The following is a 23795-nucleotide window of genomic DNA, read 5'->3' on the forward strand; positions in this document are numbered from 1 at the left end:
ACATGTGTGTTTTAGAACTATTTATTCTTCAAAATGATTCTCACATTAATTTTAATATAGATCAATTGGAAAAAAAGAAAAAAAAAACAACAGAGAGAACATATTTGGTTCCTATATTTTGTTAAACAGAGAGAGCATATTGGTCACAAAAGAATATATGAATATGTTAACTCTTTTTAATTAAGTTGATTTTTCTGTAAATTATCATTTTATTCTCTATATTTTGAAATTGGTTCAATTTCATCTTAAATTTAATCCTAAAATACTAGATTTTGTTGGATTTTTAGTTTTCTTTTATTGTTGCTATAAACTTTAAAAACGCATTGATATATTTTATATTATTGCATTAAAATTATTATATTATTATATATTATTTAATCGAAGTAAAAATTAACTTTATTGAATTAAATTAATAAATAAAAACATGAATTGTTCTCTCTATGATCATTTAAACATGTTTTGCACGAATATGTATTATTAATAAAGAGTAATAATTTATTTATTTTGGAAACCATAATTTTTTAAAAGAAGTGTATAAAAAGGTATTTGGAATTAAGTTTTTTATAACATGATTGATAAGAGAATACAACTTAAAATTCATATGGAGCATGTGGGTTTGCTTGCTTTTTTTTCTTTTTCTATTTTAGCTCGTAATTTTTTATATTTTGTTATCTACTTTCTACTCTTGTTTTATCTCTTTTGAAAATTACAAAAAATTGGTAAAAATAAATAAATGTTTCATAAAGGTAAAAATTAGTGATGAGGACGTTTGAAAGAAACGAGCATAAATTATAGAATTTGAATACTGAAAAGGAAATTATTAATCATGGGTGCATATCAGGGTTTACTATTTTTAAGGACTAAAAGATTAGACTTATAAAAATCATTAATTAGTCTGTTATATAAATTGGATATGCAAGTTGTACAAACTTAATTATGGCATTGGCATTATAAACTCGAAATGAACCAACAATAATATATAATTGAGTAGAGTTTAGGCATCCACTTTGAAGTATAATTCAAGTTTCTACACTCCATTATTTATGATGCAATTAATGTTTTCGAAAAGGTTGTAAATTTAAGGTAATTGCTCTCCCAAAATTCAATATATTGGGTTGGTTTTGTGGCCTTGTTGCTATCAGGTTGACTTTCTCATCTTGCTTTGCACTCGAATCATATTGTGGCAAGTATATAACCTAATTGAGCTTGAAACAATTGAATGGGTTTGTTCTCCCTTATTTCATTCATCTATCAATGACATTACTCTTATTTTAAAAATAAAAATAAATAAATAAATAAAAAGCTTTCGTCTTCATTGTTGTCTTTGAATTTTCAAAGTCTTCATTCACCACCTTTTTTTTTTTTTGTCTTTTCTTTCAATATAGAAGAACATGTAGTAATTTTTGTTGTTACTATCCTTATTGTAAGAAAGGGAGAGAGAACATACCTATAATTATCAATAATCACTTCCCCTATCCTTCAATCAAAGCAAGACATAATTTCAATCCAAATAAAATAAAAGAACTTTATGTTACAAAAGAAACTGTAATGCTTCCAAGATTGCAAGATCATAATATAGACAAAGAAAAAGAGATTGGAGGTTAGACTTCTTTTTCAAAGATAATAACAATGAAAAATGAAATTCAATGATGCATTTAGGTTTAATAGCAAATGTCTTACCTCACAAATATCATACTTCTCTCTATCTAAGAGGATTAGGACCATTATAGCATACTGACTTCCAACACCAACAAAAAGAAATAAAATTCACAACTATAACAAGGCCAAAGCAATTGCTTAAATTGATGGTTTATTAGAGCTTCCTATAAATCAAGATAAGTTCATTAGTAACATAAAGAGTTCATTTCTTCCTCGTAGTGAAAATTCTTTCTCATAGCAAAAACATTCATAACTTTTTTTAATCTTTCAATCATTAGTAAATGAAGAGTAACCAAATTACAACAATTTAGTAATGACTTAGATACAAGTACTTGTGTTCAAGTTTATATATATAGTTTGTTTATGCTATAACTATCATGCAATTACGATACAACTCAATAGCAATCATAAACAAAAGATCAGTAGAAAAATCAAGAGTACTCAAATTCACATAGGAAATTCATAGACAAACAAAAAGATTCTACACACCATCAAAGTTTAAAATCTCACATTTCATTTTTCATTCTTTTTTTCTCGAAGCTTCAGCTCATAGCCATGAAATCTCCCTTGGCCTTGATTTCCTAATTAGAACAAACAAAAATCAATTAAAAATCAACCAAATGCTTCATTGAAGCATGTCATCAAACACATTGTAAGCTACCAAAATGCTTTATCACATAGCCAACCATAAAGAAAAAATGTAGATTCAAATTAGAAAAATGAACATAAACAACACTATTGAATATGATGGATGTTTTTATATATATATAAAAACAAACACATATCTCCTATAAAAGCAAAACTATGAGAGATGTTTTTCATAAAAAGAACCATCAATATATCACATTGTGGGTAAAATAAAAACATTCAAGTTAATATACTGTATAAATACAAACAATAGAAATAATGGTTGAGATTCATCTGTGAGTTCGCAGTGCAAGGGGTGTTAGGCAGTGGCGTCAGCGAAGGAGAGAAAGAGGGGGATTTTGGGCGTGTCATTGACAAATAGTCTCGTCGTTTCCAACGTGCGTGAGAGAGGGAGAGAGATGGTTACCGGAAGGGAGGAAAAATCCAAAAGGAGGGGCGACTCGTGGATCTTCCACCAAGAAGAAGAAGAAGAGGAGAAGAAGAGGAGGAGGAGGAGGTAGAGAAAGGGTTTTGGAGATGTTTTATTTTAGTAAAAAAATTATTTAATGTTTTTAGAATTAGGAAAAAATCTAATTTTAATAAACTTTTAATTTAAAATAAATTTTATTTTAATAAATTAAATAAATTATTTTTGTATCTTTTATGACACCAAATAACTGTCGCGGAAAGTGAAATCCGAAAAATTACGTCTTTTCTAGCCAAAAACGCGGTTTTTTAGCTTTTGTAACAGTTTTTTCTTCCCCTTTTAATTTAAGATGTATACAACTGTCATAGTAGGTAGTTTTTCTTGTAGTACCATTATACACAATAGAGACCATTTATGTTTGCCTACTTAACATTATATATATATATATATATTAGCCCACTAGAAATGATTTAATTTGATACTAAGTGAAAACATTATTAGTTATATAACCATTGTCTAAGCTCACAATAATTAGAAAGGCTTTTAATTAAAATAGTCTAAATAGAGATCTTTATTTACCTATTGAATGTAATATTGTCATAATTTTCATAAAAGTTCTAGTGGGCTATAAATTTACACAAATATTGAGTCCAAATGACAAAACTATCCATTTTTAATATTAATATCAAAGAGAAAAAAACCCGAAGGTGGAGAGATCCCTATTTTCAAAATATATATAATCTATTGTCATATTTATTTTTATTTAATTTTAAGATTATCATTTATTAGATATCTTACGTAAATATGTTCATTCAATTATGGTAAGATTCTAATCAAAATTTCTCCTAATTTATTGCTAGTTTATTTTAGTCAATTTATTCATATATACTCTCTATGACTAATCTTTCTCCATCCATTTTTTCTTATTATGTTCATCCCTTTCAAATTTTTCGGTAAGTGCATATTTGTTTCATACGTGTATATACATATATAGTGAGATATAAATAGAATAATATATACTCGTAAATATTTTAAATAATATCGTACAATGATTATACATCAAATATCACAGTACAATATTATTTAAAACGTACATATACACTCATCGAAAAATGGATGTAATATAAATATATCATTGTACAATACTATTTAAAATATATACATATATATACCGTTCTATTCAAATCGAAATCAGTTTCTGACACTGTAAGAAATTATCAAATTAACTTTCAATATATGAAAAAGAATGCAAAATGGATGCAATATCATGATTATAAACCAAAAATTAGTAAAATACGTGACATATATATTTCATTCGTAAATTTTTTTAATTGAAAAACTTCGCCGAAAAATTTTAACAGCATACTATAGTTCATAATTTCAAAAACAAAATTAATAATATGAAACAAACATGTATTTACTAAAAATTTGAAGGAAATGACGAAATTAAGAAAGAATGGAGAGATAGAGATCAGAGGAAGAGAGAGAGTATATTAGAAGAAATTTTAAAACTTTTTATCATAATCTTCCCTAATTGAATTAATTATGTAACATATTTACATCCCATATCTGACGGACGGGAATCTTAAAATTAAATAATTAATAGATTAAATATAAATAATAAAAGTTGAATAAAATATTTATGACAATAGATTATATATTTTAAAAAAATATATGTAAAAGTAGTCAAATCTTATTTATGAAAATAAATGAGATTTTAAGAGGTTGGTGTAAAATCAAAGTCAAATTAAGTATTCTTTCTTGTTTTTTTTTTTCTAATTAGAATGTGCTTTTTTCCATTAAAAAGATTATGTTTCATATCTTCTCTAGCTGTATTTATAATAAAAAGAAAAAAAAAAGTAGCAAGTAAGGAAGAGGGAAAAGGAAAGGAAAGGTTGAAGAAAGAATACATAGCTGAGAGAGAAAAGCAGAAGAAATCTAAAAAGCACAAAACAAAGTATGAACGTTTTCTCTAATTGTGTTATTTTGTTGCATGTGAAGAGAGAGAGTTTGTTTGGTTAGCAAAATAATCACTCCTTTTATCTCAACAAATTACCTTTTTTTTATCTCATCGTAAATATATAAAAGAAAGTTTAAAATATGAAATTTGATAAAATAATAACTTTTAATTAAGACTATATGTAAAGTTGATTGAAATGGTAAAGACCAAAACAATATTTTAAACTTAGAATGAGATTGAAAAGGAAAAAAGTGTTAGGAAGAATGGGAGTATGAGAGAAGGAAGGGATATTGTGGTAAAGGGTAACATCAAAGGGAAGTTTGAGTGTTTTTACAAGTATACGAGGTGTATGATTTACATCACAATTTTGGTATTAAGATTTTGTTCTTTTAATTTGTTACTCATCAATCCCTTTTTACATTTATTATAATCTCTACCTTCCTTTTCCAAACCTAAATTAAAGCTCCTTTCTAACATACTTTTCTTTTATTAAACTTTTAACTATTTAAAACACACATTACATTTTGCATTTGTTTGCCTCTCTTTAACTCATGCACTTCAAATTACAAGTTTGGGTATTTTCAGCTTCAAACTCTCACACACTTTAACTCATGCCCTCCTCACCCTTGCTCTCCACCAAGATAACCCTTCTTATTTGATATACAAAACATGCTAGAATTACCTTAATCTGACTCGAAAACCTATCCTAGATCATAATTTTTCTATAAATACTTCATTATATCTTTAGAAGAAATAAGTTCATTTTCATCCCTAAAACTCTTATCGTAACGAAAACATCTTACTAACTACAACATGGAAAAGATATTTCACAAAATTTTCTTGTTTTATATAAGTCCATAGGCCATGTCTATGTCTTTCGTAAAGGCCATCAAATGTGTTTTTCCTAGTTCAATCTAGAAATCTAGAGACTAATTTGACATAAATCCTTAAACAGTATAAGGACAAATTTTGGGCATTGTATCAAATTTTAAACATATAACTAATAATTGTATTAATTTAAACTATTAGCTTGGATAGTAAGTATAAATTAACCTCTTTATAACGAGTTGGAAGACTTCTTCAAATGATTAAATGAAAGTCTAATAAAGAATTTAAATGAAAAATTATAATTTTCATGTGATGTTTATTAAAAAAACTATGTAATTTGGGTAGGTTGGAAATTGAGAGTTTAAATTAAGATGATATTTTTCCCAATATTAAATTAGGTATACATTCCATCATCTTCAACCATAACACTCTACAACTTTAAATATAAACTACCTGAGAAACAAATCAAATCCCAACCCATTTAAATTCCACAAAACTTCCCATACTTTTAATGTCCATTTCTTCACAAACTATATCCCCAAATACCCACCACACCCCCACCAAGTATGTTCAAGGTCCACCGCCACCAGCATTTCCAGCCCACACGACTCTCGACAACAACATGGTGATCCTCTTAGCGGCTCTGCTCTATGCCCTCGTCGGCGCACTCGTCATGAACTCAATTCTCCGCTGCATATGGCGGCGGTGGTGGAGCGCCGCCGCGGCAAGAGTCGAGAGGCAGGAATTGGAAGAGATTCCGGTGGCGGTTTACGAAGGGGAAGGGAGAATGAAAATCAGAGGTACGGAATGTGCGATTTGTTTAGGTGAATTCGAAAGTGGTGAGGGTTTGAGGATTATGCCCAAATGTAACCATGGATTTCATGTTCACTGTATTGATGCTTGGTTAGTTTCCCATTCCTCTTGCCCTAATTGTCGCCATAGTCTGCCAGTGAAGACGGTAGCGGATGGTGGCAGTGGCGGAGTTGGTGAGGTGCGGCGGGCGGGGAATGATGGGTCGGATGATATAATTATAATACTGATCGCAGCCATTTAGAAGTGGATGGATGAAGGTAATTGGCAATTGGGATCAATGAACTCATCAATTATTAAATGCATTTTACTCTTTTTCTAATTTATTGTCAAGCTATGTTTATTATGTAGGCTTATTTTGAAAAGAAAGTTTTAATCAAAGTAGTTAAAAGATGGATGGAAATATTACTCAACTAAAATGGTATGATTGCAACTTAAAACATCAAAATCTAAATATATATTAACACAAATAATGCTTTCTAGGTGGAGAATAGGTAAAAAGACGATCATGATCTTCTCTTCTTTTCTTTAATGAAACTAATTTTCAAGATATATTATCAACTTCGACTAGAACATAGTTCAATTGGTTAAAGTATGTGTTATGGATTAAGAAATCAAATGTTCCTATTTTTCATTCAAACTTAGTACTTGAACTTAAACAATCAACGTAAACATAGTTATGTTGAAGTAGTGATAGATTTGAGTTTTAATAATCAATAGAAAACTTTTGAAGAGAAAAAAAAGGTCCATCTCTTTTGCACTAGGTTTTAGGAAAAGTGAACGGCTATGAAAAGTTATCTCAATTATGATATTGGGCTTTGGATAGCAGAAATGGCCCAAAATTAAAGGGCTAGAAATATGAAAAGTCTTATAGAAAATGAAGGGTTGAAGTTAGGGAGATTTGTAGCTCCCAACGGTTTTGGAGCTCTTAAAATTACTTTTGTAACTCTCAAAATCACTTCCCTCCATATATATACACATACATGTCTTACAAGATATCCATTAATAACTCAAACATTTGGAATGTGTGCATGCTGTTTTTTGAACTACAACAAACGTAAAAATGAAGATATGATCTTCCCATGTTAACAAGTGAAAGCTTTGAATGAGAAATGTTTACCATTTCATAAAATTATATATGGTCAAATATTTTGTTAATTTGGTGTAGTTTATTAATAATGTTTTGAATTCGGTTCAATTGAACTCGTAAAATAGGTTTAATTTGTGTAGATGTTAACTAATCCCAAAACTCCAATTAACTTGGCCAAATGGTTAGACCATCTCTTGAAAACTTTATAAATAGAAGAATTCTTCTTCGTTTGAAGAACAAAGAAAATCAAAATTGCCGCTCTTTGTTTTTCAAATCAAGTTAGATACATATTTAATTCGAAGTACACTTCTCTAAAAATTGTGTGAATAGTAAGAATCTTTTTACGTGTACTTCTATAGTTAACTAGATCAAGCTGGTAAAATCCACTTATTTATAGACTTGAATCATAAATTTAGTTCTATAAATTAATTCATATGTTTGTTTGACATATAGATCTTCTAACTTTCCAAATGGATAGTGTGTTTAATAAGATTTTTACTTTTACAAGTGTTTAATAAATCATAAAACTTTTAATTTTGTATCTAGTAGGTTATCAAGTTATAAATTTTGTGTCTAACAAACTCATAATGTATATAACATTTATTTAAGATTAAATTATAAAAAATGCAATAAACTTTGTATGTTGCGTCAAAAATATCGTAAACTTTTAAAAGTTTAAAATAATACTTTTAAACTTTCAAAAATACCATTTGTCGTTACTTTTGGACGAAAACAATTAAAATTTTGTTTCAAAATTACTCATAAACAATAGAAAAGTTTCACATTTTTTTCACCCTCCAAAATTTTAAGTTAAGTTTTAATTTTAGTTGACTATTTAATCACCAACACTACAAATCTTAATATTTATTTTAATTAACTGAAAGTCAACTGTCAAATTAAAAAAAAAAGTACTTAGACCATTTTATCAATGTGAGGTTTTTTTAAAAATTAATTATTGCTTTAGTATATTTTAAGAAAAAGTTTTTATTTTGAAATTTTGCAGAATTTTATGACTCAACTTTTTTCTTAAAATATTAGTTTTTATTTTTTATGCTACAACGTTTGCCATGAAAAATGAACTAAGGGAGGTAGTTTTTAACCTTTTTAAATCCCAATAGCTTCAGGTTATTTTTGTAACAAAACTATAACAATTTCTATACAAAATTAACCGTGAAAATATTTTTAAACCATTTTTTTTAATTTAAAGACCATTTTTTAAAAAAAATTAAGAGTTTAAATAATATTTGAACACAATCCTCAAAGTTGATGATCGTTTTTTACAATTTAACATTTTACTTAAAATTCAACGTAACACACAAGCACGTAATTTAACCCATTTATATAATTAAAAATACATCGTCCACAAGGGCACAACACATTCAATAAAGTCATTAAAAATTAATTAACATAAGATAATATAAAGTTGGCATTCACATTTTAGGGTAATAATTAATTTGAAACAAATGGCCAATTGTTTTAAACATGAAATCAATATACATATTTGCAAGATCCAATAACTAATTGACTTCATATTTCATTAATCTTTCTTTTTTCATATAATATAAAAAGAAAAAAAACACGTGGTGTTAATCATACTCTTACTTTTTAAAAATACATTTTTTAAAACAAAATAATAATAATAATAATAAATAAAGGTTGAGAAAGAAAGTCCAAATTAAACAACGCCGGTGGGGCCGAGCGCCACCGCCGACCTACGGTGGTGGAAACATCCACAAATTCACGGGATTTTTGCCGCCCTTCATTGTTCCTTAGCTCTCTTACGGATTTCTAATTTCTATATCCATTTATACTTTAATTAATATCCAAAATAATAATAATTTATCATATATTTAGACTATAACAAATCACAATAATTTAGAGTATAAATTGATATGAAATTTATTGATGAGACAAGAAAGAGGTTCTTATATGTGGGTCCAGGCTATAATTGAAAGGGTATTGCATGGTGGCCGTTGATCTGTTGATTAGTATTGATCTGACGGTGTACGTGGGGAGTCAAAGGTCTATGTTGATAGGTATCTTTGACCATGTGGGGAACATGTTTTCTCTTTCTTTTTTCTTTTTATACAAAATATTATTATTTGTTTTCTTTTTATATAAAAAAATCTAATAATTTGAAAAACATAATTAAAAAAGATTATAAATTTCAAACTTTTGACTGGTGCTGCCACCTCCCTAATCTACTTGCTATCTTAAATTACCTTTCTGCCCCTCCCCTTTTCTTTCCTTTCTAACACTTCATTATTTTGTTTCTCTCTTTTCTTTTCAGATTGCTGTGGACATCATCCTTATCTTCATCCTTTCTTCTTTATATTTTTATTATTTACCAAAATTTACATTTCGTAATGCCTTTTACCTCTTAATTTTAAAATTTTTAATTTAAATTTAACCAAACTAATCAAAATATTTATAAATAACAACCTATCCTTCTACATTGACACCTATTATTATCTGGTTTCCATAAATAGTTAAAATTTCTTATATTTATAATTTCTTTTAACTATTTTGACATTTAAAATAAATGTCATTTTTAAAAGGTATATGTTTTGAAATAATGAGTTATTCTCTATAAGGTTACCATCTTCGCCTCAAATGTACTTATAAGAGATTATTTGATTTGTTAACCAAATCAGTAATTGTACTAAGAAAACACAATAAATGTGTTTTAGGGATCTTTTTAGTCTTGTGAAAATGAATCGTTATGGTAACATCTTAATTTGAATGAATATGTATTCAACACGTTAATATCATAATATCAGTTATGTTTCTCAACATTATTTTTGACGTAATTAGAAAATTAGAGGGAATGCTTTCTATCGATCATCTATATCTTGTTTTACATTCTTTTCATTCATTAAAATGAACGTGCATTTTATGAAGTTTTTTGAACTTTTTAAAATTTTAATTCTTCATCGACCAAACATGCTCTGAGATATCACACAAATTTATTCTAAAACATATTTTGGATTCATTAAACTTTTTTGTTTGTAACGATTTAATTCTTCAATTTTCAAACTTCTTGTGACAAATTAAACCATAAACTTTCATACTTTATGTGCTTTAAATTTGTAGCGATTTGGTCACCAACATGTAACGTATTATGAAGATTTAGTAAATTTTGTTACACGTGTAGATTGATAACTTGATTATAAATAAAATTTGTCTGTAAACTATAAAGTCTAAGTTATTAAACTGTAAAAAGAAAAAAGAACCTAAGGTCTTGTTTGGTAGCTATATGAAGTTGATATTTTTATTTTTACTTTTTTTAATTATTTTTTACAAAATATTTTTAGAAAACCAAAACAAGTTTTGAAAAGGAAAAAAATAGTAGATTTTTTGTGTATTAAATTTGGTCAAAAATTCAATTCTTTTCCGAGAAAAAATGGCTTTACACAACTAAGAACTCTAATTTCTTATTCCTCTTCTTTACCATTGATCCTATTCAACTGGCCAAATTGAGGGGAAAACGAAAAAAAAAACGTTGCGGATGAGCAAAAAGCAAATACCAACGAAGACCCAACTTGAAATTTCAAAAAAGAAAATGTTGTAATCTAGTCGGGAGGGAGATTCTCCAACTCCAAAATGAATCCCAACCTTTTGTGAACTTTACTTCTCATCCATCTTTCAAACTATGCATATTTGAGTCGAAGAGTTTACTGTGAAAGCATTACATATTTTTTAAATTAAAAAATAAAAAAAGAAAACAAATAGGTTACCCGACAAACCCTACTTACCTAATAAAATTTGACATATAATTTTGAAAAGTATTTTTGTGTAGGGACTTGTTACAAATTAAAATAAAAGTTATAGGGAGTAAATGGTTGGAAATTAAAGTCTACGACTAAAATTTTGAACCTAATTTTTCTTCCAAATTTGGTGTTTGAATGAGGAGGGCACGTATGCATCAAAACAATTCATGTGCCTTCAAGATGTAAATCTATGTGATATCACACACCAAAACTTTGTGAAATACAATACACAAAAATGTATTATCAAAATCAACCAAAACTCAAATGGTTAGGTATTTGTAGCTTCATTCTCTCCTTTTTATGGATGCTAAACAAAAATACAACATATTGATTTTTTTTTTTTTTTTTTTTTTGAGGAAATACAACATATTGAATATTATAACCTAGTTTATTTGAAAAGTTTAAATGCATGTTATCGTATATTTAAAAATAAAATCAAATTGCAAATTTAGTAAAAACAAAATGACTAAATTATAAATAAAGTCTCTAAAATTTACATTTAGGGTAAAATCAAAATGCATATTGAGTTAAAAATATTGTCCCCTAATTTTGGATGAAATTCATTCATTTTTTTAAAAAATATTCACAAACTTTTAAAAGCTTAAACAATATTATTTACTTAATAAAGGTTTTAAAAAATTAGTCTAATCATTAATATTTGAACATAAACCATTAATTCTCGAACAAAATAACTTTAAAATTTGAAAACAAAAAGTAAAAAAAAAAAAAGTGCCCCTACTGTTAGTAATATAGCCATCAATTTGTTTAATAGGTCATGAATTTGTAAGAGATCTAAAAGTTCAATCAAACAAATGAACATTTAAATTTTAAAAGGAGTTACAACTTATTCAACGTAAAATTAGAAGTTTAAAAGTCCATAACAAAGTTAAAAAAATTAGAGAATACATATTGATAAGTTTTGGATTTGATTTTCGTGTCTCATACATATTTCAACTCTTCTGATTGATTTTAAGAATGAGTTTCAATATTTTACAATTTTACCTTTTTTTCTTTCTTTCTAAATTTCAAGATTTGTCTTTTTATTTTACTTTTCACTAACACTCAAGTTTTTAGCTAATGTTCATGAGTGAATCTAAAAATAATAAGTTAAATTAGTTCTCATCATTATTATAAAATAATTTTCAAATATAGTAAAATGAACTAAAATATTTAAATGACAAAATATCACCCTTTATTGTAATTTAATTAAGATATTTTACAATATTTATAAATATTTTTACAATATTATCATTTAAAATAAAGTTTATTATAAATCTTCAAATACATGATGAAATTAAAACAAAATTCAAATAATTAATAGAATATAAAACCAAATAAAAACTATTAAACGAAAAAGTTATTTTTTTTAAGAAAGTTATAAACACAAATTGAGATTTTGGTAGATTTAAATAAAAATAAAAATGATTTAAGATGATATGAGTATTATTATTGTTGTTGTTGTTATTATTATTTTGGGAAAAAGGAAAAAGGAAAAAGGAAAAAGAAACAGAAAAACGAACAAGAAAAAGGGATGAGAAGGTGAGGAGGATAAAAAGGTCATAAGGAGAGGAATATGCTATTTATAGAGACCATTATTAAATAAAGATAACTTTTTTGTTTTTTTTTTTTATAAAAATATCATTAATTAAATTGTAATAATAATAATAATAATAATAATAACAACAAGTCTGTTCTGTTTTGGTGAGAACTTTGACCACTGTTCATTGGAGCCTTTCTTTCTTTCTTTCTTTCTTTCTCCCTCTGTTCCTAACTAATTCTTAATCATTCTCCCCTTTCTTTCACTGTTTTTGCTCTCAATCCTTCTTCTTCCTCTTCTTCAGACTTCAATTCTTTCTCGGAAACCCCAATTTCCCATCCCCTTCATTTCTCAATCCTCCGATCTGTTTACTCTTCCTTCCACCACTTGTTTTCCTCCAGGTATTCATCACCCTTCTCTTTACTCTCTCAATTACTTCCATCTTTTCTTTTCAATTCGTTCAAAACCTTCTTCACTCTTGGATTCTTTCTGTGTTGCCTTCATTTTCTTTTCTGGCTTCTGTTTTTCTTGTTGGATGTTGAGATGCACATGGGCTTTTTTTCTTTATTTGTTTTGTGATTGTAGCGATTTGATGCTTGGTTTTGTGTAATCGGGTGAAATGGGTAATGGGTTTTTTTCGCCATGGAGATGGGGTTTTGTTTTGTTTCTTCTTATTTGATTAATATGAAATGGATAATGGGGTTTCCCCCAAAAGTTAGGGTAATTGAGCTTGTGGGCATGGTTAGAAGTTTGCGATTATTTTTATTTGGTGCTGCCTATTCTTGCCATTTCTGAAGATGAAAAGGTTAATGGGTATCGAGCACTGGAGTTTGCTCTTTGATTGTCTGCTGGAGGAGATTTATTTGGGATTTTTCAATTTGTGAACATGTTCTTTTTTCCTTTTCATTTTGGAAGGATGGATGCTCTCTTTGGTGACAGCTGAATTTCTGTTCGATTATTCGTGGGGTTTATATGGGTTTCTCAGAAATTTTCACTGTTTGAGATGGTAATTGTTTCTGACGTATTGCTAAATTAGTTGATTGTTTTATCTCCTTCTTTGATTTTTATTATGTGTGGAAGATTGGCAGTAAACAAAAAGGGCGATTGAAAAGCAAAACTGGGTTTCGACGTTCAAAATGTCTAGTCACTTCGTGGTGATAGTTGAATTTGAATGCACCAATAGTTTAGCTTTTGTTTTCGGGTTCATTAATTTATAATTTGGTTGATTTTTTGTCTTTTAATTGATGGTTTAGTCCTTTTTTCTATCCTTTCTTTTTGTAGGGCGATTAAGAGTACGTGGCTTGTTAGCATTTCTTCCATCTTGAACATAAGATGGGGTGTTTCCCAGCTTTAAAGAGCAAGAAGAAAAACTATTCACAGAGTCTTCATGACAAATGTGTTAAGTCTAAAGAAATTGTGCCAACTAAGCTGCCTGAACCTCAAATTCGTACCCGTACATTGCAGTCTGCACCACCAAGTTTTAAGACCAGAGTGAAACCTGTACAACCAGCTAATGGAGCTGCTGGAAGTAGAGTACGAACATTGTCTGCTCCGTCATCTCTTGATGCAGCAGAACAGGACGCTCTTTCATCAGTTGAATATGAGGAGCCAGAAGAACCAATTGGCCGATTTGGATTCAGTAAGGAACAAAGATCTCCAAGTCCTCAGCCCCTTCCTCTTCCATCACCCCAGGTTATTGTGGCCCTAAAGAATACTGGAAGCTTTAAGTCAGTGGCATCATCTGGTCCTCTGTATTCCTCTGGACCTTTGCCACTACCTCCTGTGGGAGCTGTCAGAAATTTTTCATATGAAGAAATATCTGCTGCTTGCCATAACTTTTCTGCTGAATCTTGTGTTTCAGAAAGTCTATCTTCTTTAATATATAGGGCTTCTTTTGGTGATGACACTTCAACTTCAAAGAAGTTTGAAGCCACTGTTACTTTCCGTCATCCATCCAATCAGGTAAGATATAAAGTCTGGTCTACTACTAGTGCATGTTTCCCTTCTTAATGGCCCATGTAGTTGGTGAAGTCTGACACATTGCAGCTCTCGTTGAGTGACATGACGTGTTTTGAGAGTTGGTTAGATTTAATTATTCGTTATAAACAAGCCAGTATTGTGGCTCCATCCGGTGGGCTTGTTTTTTTAAGCCTGTTTTACGTACTTTCATTTGTTTTAATGAAAACTGAGATTTTTATTAAGGATGTTTAACTGTTTATAGTCTTTGTAAATTGGTAGCTTGTTTACTTTTGCACTTTTCATCCTGATTTTCTGTTTAAAAGATTGCACCGAGAATTAGCTTTTTACCATGAAAATTCAGAACCGGTCCTTTTTGTTCTCGCACATGTATGCATTTTTTAGTGCACAAAAAAACTCAGGAGTAGAGCCTGAGTTTTTATCATGTTCAAGTGAACTCAAGAAGTATTTTGTACTGTCAGTCCTAGGCTAGGGATAACTTTAGTTGTTTTATATCTCTGTGATCGTGAAGAAATTGAAAATTCTAATACATTTGGTATTCTACACTTCAGGGTTTTAGGGAATTTGTTTCTGAGGTTAGTACATTGACATCTTTGCAACATCCAAACCTCTGTAAATTGCTTGGCTTTCACGGCCATGAGGGTTCGGGGCAGAGAATGCTAGTGTACGAGAGGCTCTTTCATGGAAGCTTAGATCGTCTATTGTATGGGAGGTCAGATGGGCCACCTATTGACTGGAATACAAGAATAAAGATTGCATTATGTGCTGCACAAGGTCTCACTTTCTTGCATGAAGAAGGACCTTTTCAGGTGAGCTTTTAGAGGTCCATTTACTTGTTTTCCTACTGAATACTTGAACCTAGAGTTTGTGTTTTCGTAACTGATTTTGATTTGGATGTATTTCAATTGACCAAGATAATTATTAGTATCATTCTGTACACTCTCTTCCAGCCAACATACGTAACACAGTCACTAAAGAAGCAAAACAGAATTTTAATGCTGAATGTGATCTTTATTTGCAGGCAATGTACAACGAATTTTCAACTGCCAACATACAGATTGACAAGGATTTTAGTGCCAAGCTTTCTGGATATGGTTGTGTTGGACAAATTCCTACACCCGAAACAGAGATCTCTAATAATTCAGTGGTGAGTTCTTGTTTCTTATATTTACAGTGAAACTTTAACTTTAATTTTGCCCTCTGTGGTAGAGTTTCTGGTAATTTTGCTGGTACATGCTATTATCTTGGCTTCTTAAACCATCCTTTTTCGCTCAACCATTCCAAATGCAAGACTGTTGATTCCTTTTCATATCTGTACATATTCAGGGATCGGCATATCTATCAATGGAGACATTGGAGAGGGGGCTGCTTACTCCAAAGAGCAACGTTTGGAGTTTCGGAATTGTTCTTCTAGAATTGCTAACTGGACGAAGAAATCTCGATTCCCGTTACCCAAAAGAAGAGAGGAACTTAGTTAAGTGGAGCAGACCGTTCCTAGCAGATGATGGTCGATTGTCGTTGATCATGGATCCTCAATTAAAAGGGCGTTTCCCAACCAAGGCAGCCAGGACAGTGGCTGACATTGGTCAAAAATGTCTTCAGAAGGATCCCTCAGAAAGACCCACAATGAGAAATGTAGTTGAGCATCTGAAGATCATCCAAAATCTAAAGCAATCCAGCCGATTCCCTCTACAAGAACCCATTGCTGCATCCCCTGCAAAACAGATGCTAAGATCACCAAGCCTTGATGGAATCATTACACCAGCAGCAGCCAGATTAAGTTTCTCACCTTCTCCACCTTCTGGAATCCACCCATCTCTTTCACCTGGAGGGAGAAATTCGTCTCCTACACTCCCACCCCGGTTATGTTCGACCCTCTCCTTCGAGGATTTCGATAGACAAGAAAGGCGAAAATCATCAGCATCTGCCCTTCGAAGACCTCGAATTGAAGGGTACTGATATTCAAAATTTATACTATTTGTTTATTATTTATTAAACTTTTCTTCTTTATTTTCTTCTATGGTCTTCTGGTGATTGATTCAACACAATGTACAGCAGATGGAAGGAAAAAACCCCCCCATAAATATATATGATGCTTATTTTTGTGTAGATATAGTTCTAACAATGTCATTTAATGTAAATCTATACACTTTTCTCCAACTACTCTCTTCTTCATGGCATTTTCTTTTTCCCCTGATGTGAACATTCAAACTTCCAAATTATAGAAGAGATTACTATGTGATTAAGCTTTGATCAGCAAGATCAATGTTTAAGCATATTGAAAATGTCATTTAATTAGAGGGCTCAATTTGATGACATTTTTGTTTCCTATTCCTTATTCCTTGTTTTCCACTTGTTAAGAAAAAAGAAATAAATATATTTGATAACTAAATTTGTATCATATTCATAAAATAAAAGAAGACGAAAACATGTTTGATAATTGTTTTTTCCTTTTTAATAATATAATATAAAAAAATATCTAACATTACATATTATAAAATATCATCAAAAGTTCATATAAACATACCTTGATCTATTAAAGCCAAGTGAAAAAATTAAATGAATTTTTTAGTGAAAAAAGTTTATATGTTGTAATATAACTGATTTTAAATCCAATAGTAACTAAAATTGAATTTAAAATAATATACAAAAATGCATATGGTAAAATAATTTTTTTAAAAAAAGAATTTGTATATTAAAAGTTTGAAAACTGAAATTTAATTTGATATATAAAGAGATTTTTTAATTCAAAATTAAACTAATATATAAATATTAATAATATAAAGAGAAATAGAAGTAAGGCAAATGAGATTAAAAATTAAATAAATAAATGAGATATTTTTAAAAATAGCAAAATATTGAAACTATTTGAAAATATATAGGAAAATTAATCCAAATTTCTAAAAAAACTGGCTATATGTTACAAATATTTTCTTTTTCTTTTTTGATTAATAACAATTCCTCCCATGTAAATCCTTCAAACAGAAGCCAAAGCCACGACCCCAGGCATGCTGATTGGATCAGCCTCCAAAAGGTTTTTTGAGAACAAGAAAAAATAGTTATATTGAAACAAAATAGATGAAACTTACTTTTTATAGTTTTTTAAAATTTGTCCATTTTTAAAAAATGGTTCTCAAATTTTAAAAACAAAAAAATAAGAGAGTTTAAGTCCTATTTGGTAACATTTTCGTTCGTTGTTTTCTGTTTCTGTTTTCATTTTTTAAAAAACAGATGTGTTTGATAACGTTTTCTGTTTCTCGTTCTAAAAAATATTAAAAACGTTTCCCATTTTATAATGAATTATCAAGAACAAAATAAAAGTAGTTTCTCTAGTTTCGTTTCTTAATTATTTTTATCGCTTTCTTTTCCTTTTTCTCAATTATTTGTATTTTTTTCTCAATTAGTTTTCTATTTCCTTTTCCTTTTCCATTTTTTCACTCGATTTCCTTTTTCTTCCTCTTATTTCCATCATTTTTTCCAAATAAACACTCTCCACATGGTTTCCTTTTTCTTCCTCTTATTTCCATCGTCTTCCTCTTCCTCTCATTGTCTTCGCCATCTTCCTCTTAGCCGAATCTGGGGTTTTCCTCTTCACGTGCATCTGGATTTTTGCGGTGAGTTTTCGTCAAATATGTGTTTTCGCCATGGATTTCAGTCCTCCTTTTTATCGTGAGTTTTTGTCTTCCTTCTCGCCAACTTTGTCCTTCATATCTTGATCTTCATAAGATTATTAGAAGACCTCCCTATCTAGGTTTGATAAAGTGAATGGTGTAATGTTTAATTGAATCATAGGTGAATTAAATAACATGAGTAAAATATAAAAAAAAGAAAAAACTTGAAGAAAATAAGGAAACAATAAACATTTATCTAACGTCATATTTTCTATTTCTGTTTTTTTTTTTTTATAAAAAAACAAGAAGTAAAAAAAGTTATCAAACACATTCGTATTTCTTATTCTAAAAAAAAAAAGGAACATAAAACGAAAAATGGAAAACATTAACAAACGAGCCTTTATTCAACAAGTTCATTTCTTGAAAAATGAAAAACAAAAACATAAAAGAAAAAGAGGAAAACATTATCAGGTGACATTAAAGTTTCAAGCAAAGAACCTCAAAAAGACTTTTTTCTTTCTTTCCTTTTTTGTTAACCTCAAGAGTGAACTAGAGAAGAAGATGGGAACATGTGCCATTCCTTGCTTGGCCTATTCACCCAAGTAAAGCTATTGCTGACTGCTGATTAAAGAAATATGATTCACATTTCTCTATCTTTTCCATTCTCATTAAGTTTTTCATCAAAAGCTCATCCCATTTAAAATTAGTTGATTTGGCTAATAATTTGAGTTAAATTTAGCTAGTCAAACCTTCTCCTATCTTGCATGTCAAATATTTGAATCTCCTATCAAACATATAAATAAATAAGGGAAGAATAGACCAAAACAAATTAGAGAGAAAAAGTGGAAATTTACCTACTTCTTTCATGCAATTGCAATTGCTATTCCATAGTTGTTTTAAAATGGGTGTAGTTACAAGGGCATTCACCTCAATTCCAAATGTAATTGAATTGTTTTCAATCAAGTTTATTTAAGCACATTCAAATTTAATTTGATAATAATTGAGCTTGTTCTGTTACTTTATTTAGGGTCAATTGATAACAATATCTATGATCGTAATAATTAATGTGACATGTTTACAATTCTCATGGTAAGAGTATCTATAATGGTAACAATGTCGTCTAGTGGGTCTTACCTAATTTTCAAATGCAATTTGATTTATCACTCTTAGCTCTACAATCAAATTGCATTTGTTGATTATGATTAGCACGTGAAGAGCTTATTAAAGACAAAAAATTAAACCGACATAAGAATGAAAAATTTTCAAGAGTTCCACACTTACCTCATGCCATCTCCAATGAACACAATCATAAAAATTTAAAATCAATGAATTGAACGTAGATGCAAAATAGGTGAAAGATGTTTGGAGGCATTATAGATATGTTGTAGAGCTCCTCCAGAAAGCATGAAAGGTGGATATCAATGAGTTGGACGGTTCAATCTCTTATGCAACAATATTAAAATAAACTTAAAAAAAAAGTGTTTGGGAATGTAATGAAATAGAGGTTTTCACAAAAGCAAGAAAGCTTGAGAATGGAACCACCAAAAAACATTTGATTGATAGATAAGTGATTCTTCCCACCAAACCCAAACGCCTAAACGCCAAAAAGATCAAAACTTCCTCATTGTATTTCACACAAAATTTCTCCTTCCCTTACTCTTCTCTCTCCTTCTCTAACCCCCATTTCTATAAAACCCTAATCCTTTCCTCCTCTAAACCTCGAACCCCTCGCCATATCCCTTCATCTCTTACCTTCTTCCCCTTTCTCTGCATTTCTGCTAATGGAGTCGCTTCTGGTTCTCAATTCCACCCCATGCGCCGGTGACGCTTCCCCTTTGAACCTCCACAAGCCTGCTGCTGCTGCTGTTCCTCTCCGCTCCCGCCCCTCCTCGTCTCTGCGGCTTGATCCTTTGATGGGTTTTGGTGCTTGTAAGGTTTCCTTTGTTGCTAATACTTTTCAGCGTAATGGGTTTCTTTCGCCGTATCGAAAGTGTACATTGAGTCGACGGGTTCTGGCGTTTGCTGCGTCCCATGAAGAGTCGGTATGCCAAATTCTGTCATCTTTTGTCGTTGTGTTGAATTTCTAGTTGCTGATTGGAATTGGGATTAGCGTAGAATTTAGGATAATTTATGATATATTGTGGCTGTAGGATTTTGAATGTCACTAGGAGGAGGATGAGGTCTGTGGTTTAGTAATTCATATGTGTATTATGAATTGCATTATTGAGCAGTTAAATTAAAGTCTTGGACATTTATATTTATTTAAATTATTTTAGCTCCATGACATGTGATCAGTAATCTAGCCATATCTACATTGTCCAGCCAAGCTTTGTTGAATAACGATGGCTTTTTTAGTACTCAAGGATTTTTTCATAAGGCCAACATTTGCATGAAAGATATGGTATTTCATTTATTTGAAAGGAGATGTTATCCTTCAACTCTTATGATGGTAATGATGTGCATGCATGCAAGTTTCAAGCTTGATAAATGAAGATTTTCATATTGTATATTCTTTCATTTCTCTTGATGAATGCTCGGGTTTTTTTTATGAAAAATAATAATAGTCTATAATTGTCTGACTAGTTTTTGATATTCAGGTTTAGTATCACATTATCTGAGAATGGTTGGGTGCTTATTTTACTTATAAAATTATGTTAATATGCTAAACATGGTTAGCAAATTTTCAAGATGGTGTAGTTGATTATATGCATTGAATGTAGATTGATAGATTCCTTTGTTTTCCTATTTGTATAACTAGCATTCAGAAACTCAAGGGAAGAACGAAGGAAAAGATTTAGAATTTGATGCTGAAAAGGCACAAGAGTTGTGGAAAAATGCTTTAGATTCCTTCAAGGAACAAGCTGTGAAGATGAAAGCAATTTCAAAGGATGCGTATGATGAATACTCTGAGAAAGCATTAGTTGCTCTGAATGAAACTTCAAAGCTTTTGAAAATTCAAGCTGATAAGGCAAAGGATGATTTGGCTTTAATAGTGCAAGAATTCAGTGAAGAAAGTAAAGAATATATTGCCACTGCCACAGAGCGTTATCCTGAAGAAATCAAGGAGATTGTGGAAACATTTACTTCTCCCACTGACGACTTAAGTGATATTTCAAAAGTTCATGAATTCTATTATGGGATACCATACGGTATGTATTACAAACTTTATGTGAGGTTTGAATGGAGTAGGGCCAGCTTGGCTTTAGTACAACCATTTATTTCTGCTTCTAATCGAGCAATCCATCCAAATCTAATTTGAATTTGGAGGCAAAGAAACCTCCAGAAAGAATAATTGAAGGAATTTAATATCTGTATATATTGCAACATTGTCCTTTCTAGAATCTATCTATGACTCGTTAAGTGGATGTCGTTTTTGCATCAATATATCTAGTTCTGTTGGCCTATAAATTTCCTGCTGAGTTTCTTATTTAGTATTTATTTTTTTACTTACTTTTTATTGCTGATGTACAGGACTGGTTCTTTCTGTTGGTGGTTTTGTTTCCTTCATGCTAACGGGAAGTCTTGCTGCAATTAGATTTGGAGTGATACTTGGTGGTGGTTTGTTGGTGTTGAGTATTTTGAGCTTACAGTCGTACAAAAGAGGACAATCACTTCCACTTGCTCTGAAGGGGCAAGCAGGTTAGTCTTCCATTAATTCAATAACATAACATATGTAACATACATGGGAGCTATTTGTTTGAGTAAACATTTTGGCCCTCAATTCTACACTGTACAGCATTTAAGCTTGTTTTAAAATGCTTACTTGGCAAGTATTTTTCTGTTGTCTTGTCATGATCACGTTTTCTAAGTCACATTCTTCATTATCTGTCACCTTAAGCTACTATATCTTCGCTAGTTTGTACAAGCTTATTCAGATAAGGAGGAGGATTGTAGATGTAAGGACTATAAAGTGTAATGAATTGTTTTTTCTTCTTCTTCACTTAGTCATCCGATAAGTCTTCTAGCCTTAATTGCTGCTCACATTTCCCGAGTCCATTTCTTTTGAGTTCATCAGTTTTATTTTGTTAGAAGGAATTTTTCAACGTTTCAAGAATTTTTTTGTAACAGTGATTGCAAGTGTTCTATTTCTTAGAGAGTTGCGCTTGCTGTTTCAGGTGAAAACTCTCGACACTAACTAAATGTTATCTTTACATGGTGAATGACTCTTTTCTTATACTTTGTTTTTTTTTTTTTTATTTCTCATTCTCTCCTTCTCAATGCAGAGACCATCATTTTTTAGTCTTCTGACTACTTTGATCAGGTTTATGTCTTTTCTTACTTCATTCTTCTCATGTTATTTCAATTCATTTTTCATTGTTTAAAGGTTTGTTGGCTGAAAGTTCTCTTTTTTGTGCAGTGCAACTATGGTCACACTATATTTCTATAGGATCGCTCTGAATGCTCGCATCAAAAAAGGAAAAGATTTCAGGACAGAATGAAATCTAGTCAGGTGAGTTGCTTTTTATGCACACATGGACACTCAGATGGGTGGAAGGTCGACAGATAAAGGCCGTTGTGACAGTCTATCTAGATATGCCCGACCAATCGATTTTAATGGAGAGAGTTCCCTGAATTTCTGCCCTGATTCAGTTTTCTTTCTACTTGTAGGAGAAAGTTCACCAAATCTCCATATCTTCATGATCTGAAAACCACAGTTAGCATACTTGAAGAAAATAGTTTCTGCTTGTTCAGTTAAAAAGAAAACTTGGAAAGAAATGGTATGATGCTGCTAAGGCTAAGAGTTCCAAGGAAGTAGACCATGAGGTTGAATTTCGATTGGGAAAAAGGGTATGGAAATTTGGATTATGATTAAGTTTGATGGTAGGGTAGTATTTTACATTTATGTTTTGCTAGCTGGTTTTTAAGAGCATCAAAGAAATGGATTTAATATCTCTTTCTTTCTTTCTTTCTTTCTTTCTTTCCTTCCTTTCTTTTTGAGAGTTCATTTTTCTCTTTTATTGAGTGTCGACAAGAGACACAACAATGTGAAGGAGCCAGCTGAGTGGAAGAGATGGTTGAAAAAAACTGGCAACTCCCAAGTAAATTTGAATGTGTTTTAACGTTTTGTTGACTCCAATTGTACTAAAAATAATTGTAAAACTGTTGAGAGAAATGAATCCACGTGATTTAATGTGGTTTCCTAATTTTGTTGGCTTTCCACTATTGGATCTCACCTATACTTTTTCCTCATGGTTGGTTTTCTTTTAATTGAATTTTTGAGTTAGCAAGGTTAATATCAAATAAATGCAGCACCCCATATAGTTTAAATGGTTTAGACATCTTCTACCCAAGAGTAATATAAGTTTATATCTACTCAACATTTGGGGAGATGTCCTTGCTAACGCTTTCAAGATCATGTTCCTAAGCTATACTGGGTTTTCCTGAAAAACTTATAACTGCTAACTTCAATGGGCTATTTGCACTTTCAGTTTCAGTTTATAATAGCCTTTTCAACTATTATAATCTTCATCCTCAACTAAATTAGTGTTCATACCCTTT

General features: G+C 30.3%; 3 protein-coding genes across 5 annotated transcripts; all 3 read left to right on the plus strand.

The window, feature by feature from the left end:
• The first annotated feature begins 5923 nt into the window (after positions 1–5923).
• On the plus strand, positions 5924–9898 carry LOC101206934 (RING-H2 finger protein ATL74). 2 transcript variants are annotated; one of them, XM_031883884.1, is made up of 2 exons: positions 5924–6301; positions 6444–6724. In XM_031883884.1, exons 1-2 carry the CDS (start codon positions 6013–6015, stop codon positions 6452–6454), a joined length of 300 nt encoding a protein of 99 aa, XP_031739744.1. In that variant the 5' UTR covers positions 5924–6012; the 3' UTR covers positions 6455–6724. The 2 variants fall into 2 exon arrangements, with proteins under 2 accessions (XP_031739744.1, XP_011653722.1); XM_011655420.2 differs by adding an exon at positions 9692–9898 and having other exon boundaries at positions 5928–6571.
• Positions 9899–12886: 2988 nt separating this feature from the next.
• Positions 12887–16938, plus strand: LOC101212149 (probable serine/threonine-protein kinase PBL1). Of its 2 annotated transcripts, XM_031884658.1 has the most exons (6): positions 12887–13109; positions 13624–13714; positions 13990–14670; positions 15237–15494; positions 15707–15832; positions 16012–16938. In XM_031884658.1, exons 3-6 carry the CDS (start codon positions 14041–14043, stop codon positions 16642–16644), a joined length of 1647 nt encoding a protein of 548 aa, XP_031740518.1. In that variant the 5' UTR covers positions 12887–13109; positions 13624–13714; positions 13990–14040; the 3' UTR covers positions 16645–16938. The 2 variants fall into 2 exon arrangements, with proteins under 2 accessions (XP_031740518.1, XP_004142681.2); XM_004142633.3 differs by lacking the exon at positions 13624–13714 and having other exon boundaries at positions 12888–13109.
• Positions 16939–19821: 2883 nt separating this feature from the next.
• On the plus strand, positions 19822–23440 carry LOC101212391 (protein FATTY ACID EXPORT 3, chloroplastic). The gene is made up of 7 exons (XM_004142634.3): positions 19822–20338; positions 21055–21445; positions 21768–21935; positions 22365–22411; positions 22520–22557; positions 22654–22746; positions 22905–23440. Exons 1-6 carry the CDS (start codon positions 20078–20080, stop codon positions 22733–22735), a joined length of 987 nt encoding a protein of 328 aa, XP_004142682.1. The 5' UTR covers positions 19822–20077; the 3' UTR covers positions 22736–22746; positions 22905–23440.
• Positions 23441–23795: the final 355 nt, after the last annotated feature.

Source organism: Cucumis sativus, chromosome 4 (genome assembly GCF_000004075.3).
Source record: "Cucumis sativus cultivar 9930 chromosome 4, Cucumber_9930_V3, whole genome shotgun sequence".
NCBI classification, from domain to species: domain Eukaryota; kingdom Viridiplantae; phylum Streptophyta; class Magnoliopsida; order Cucurbitales; family Cucurbitaceae; genus Cucumis; species Cucumis sativus.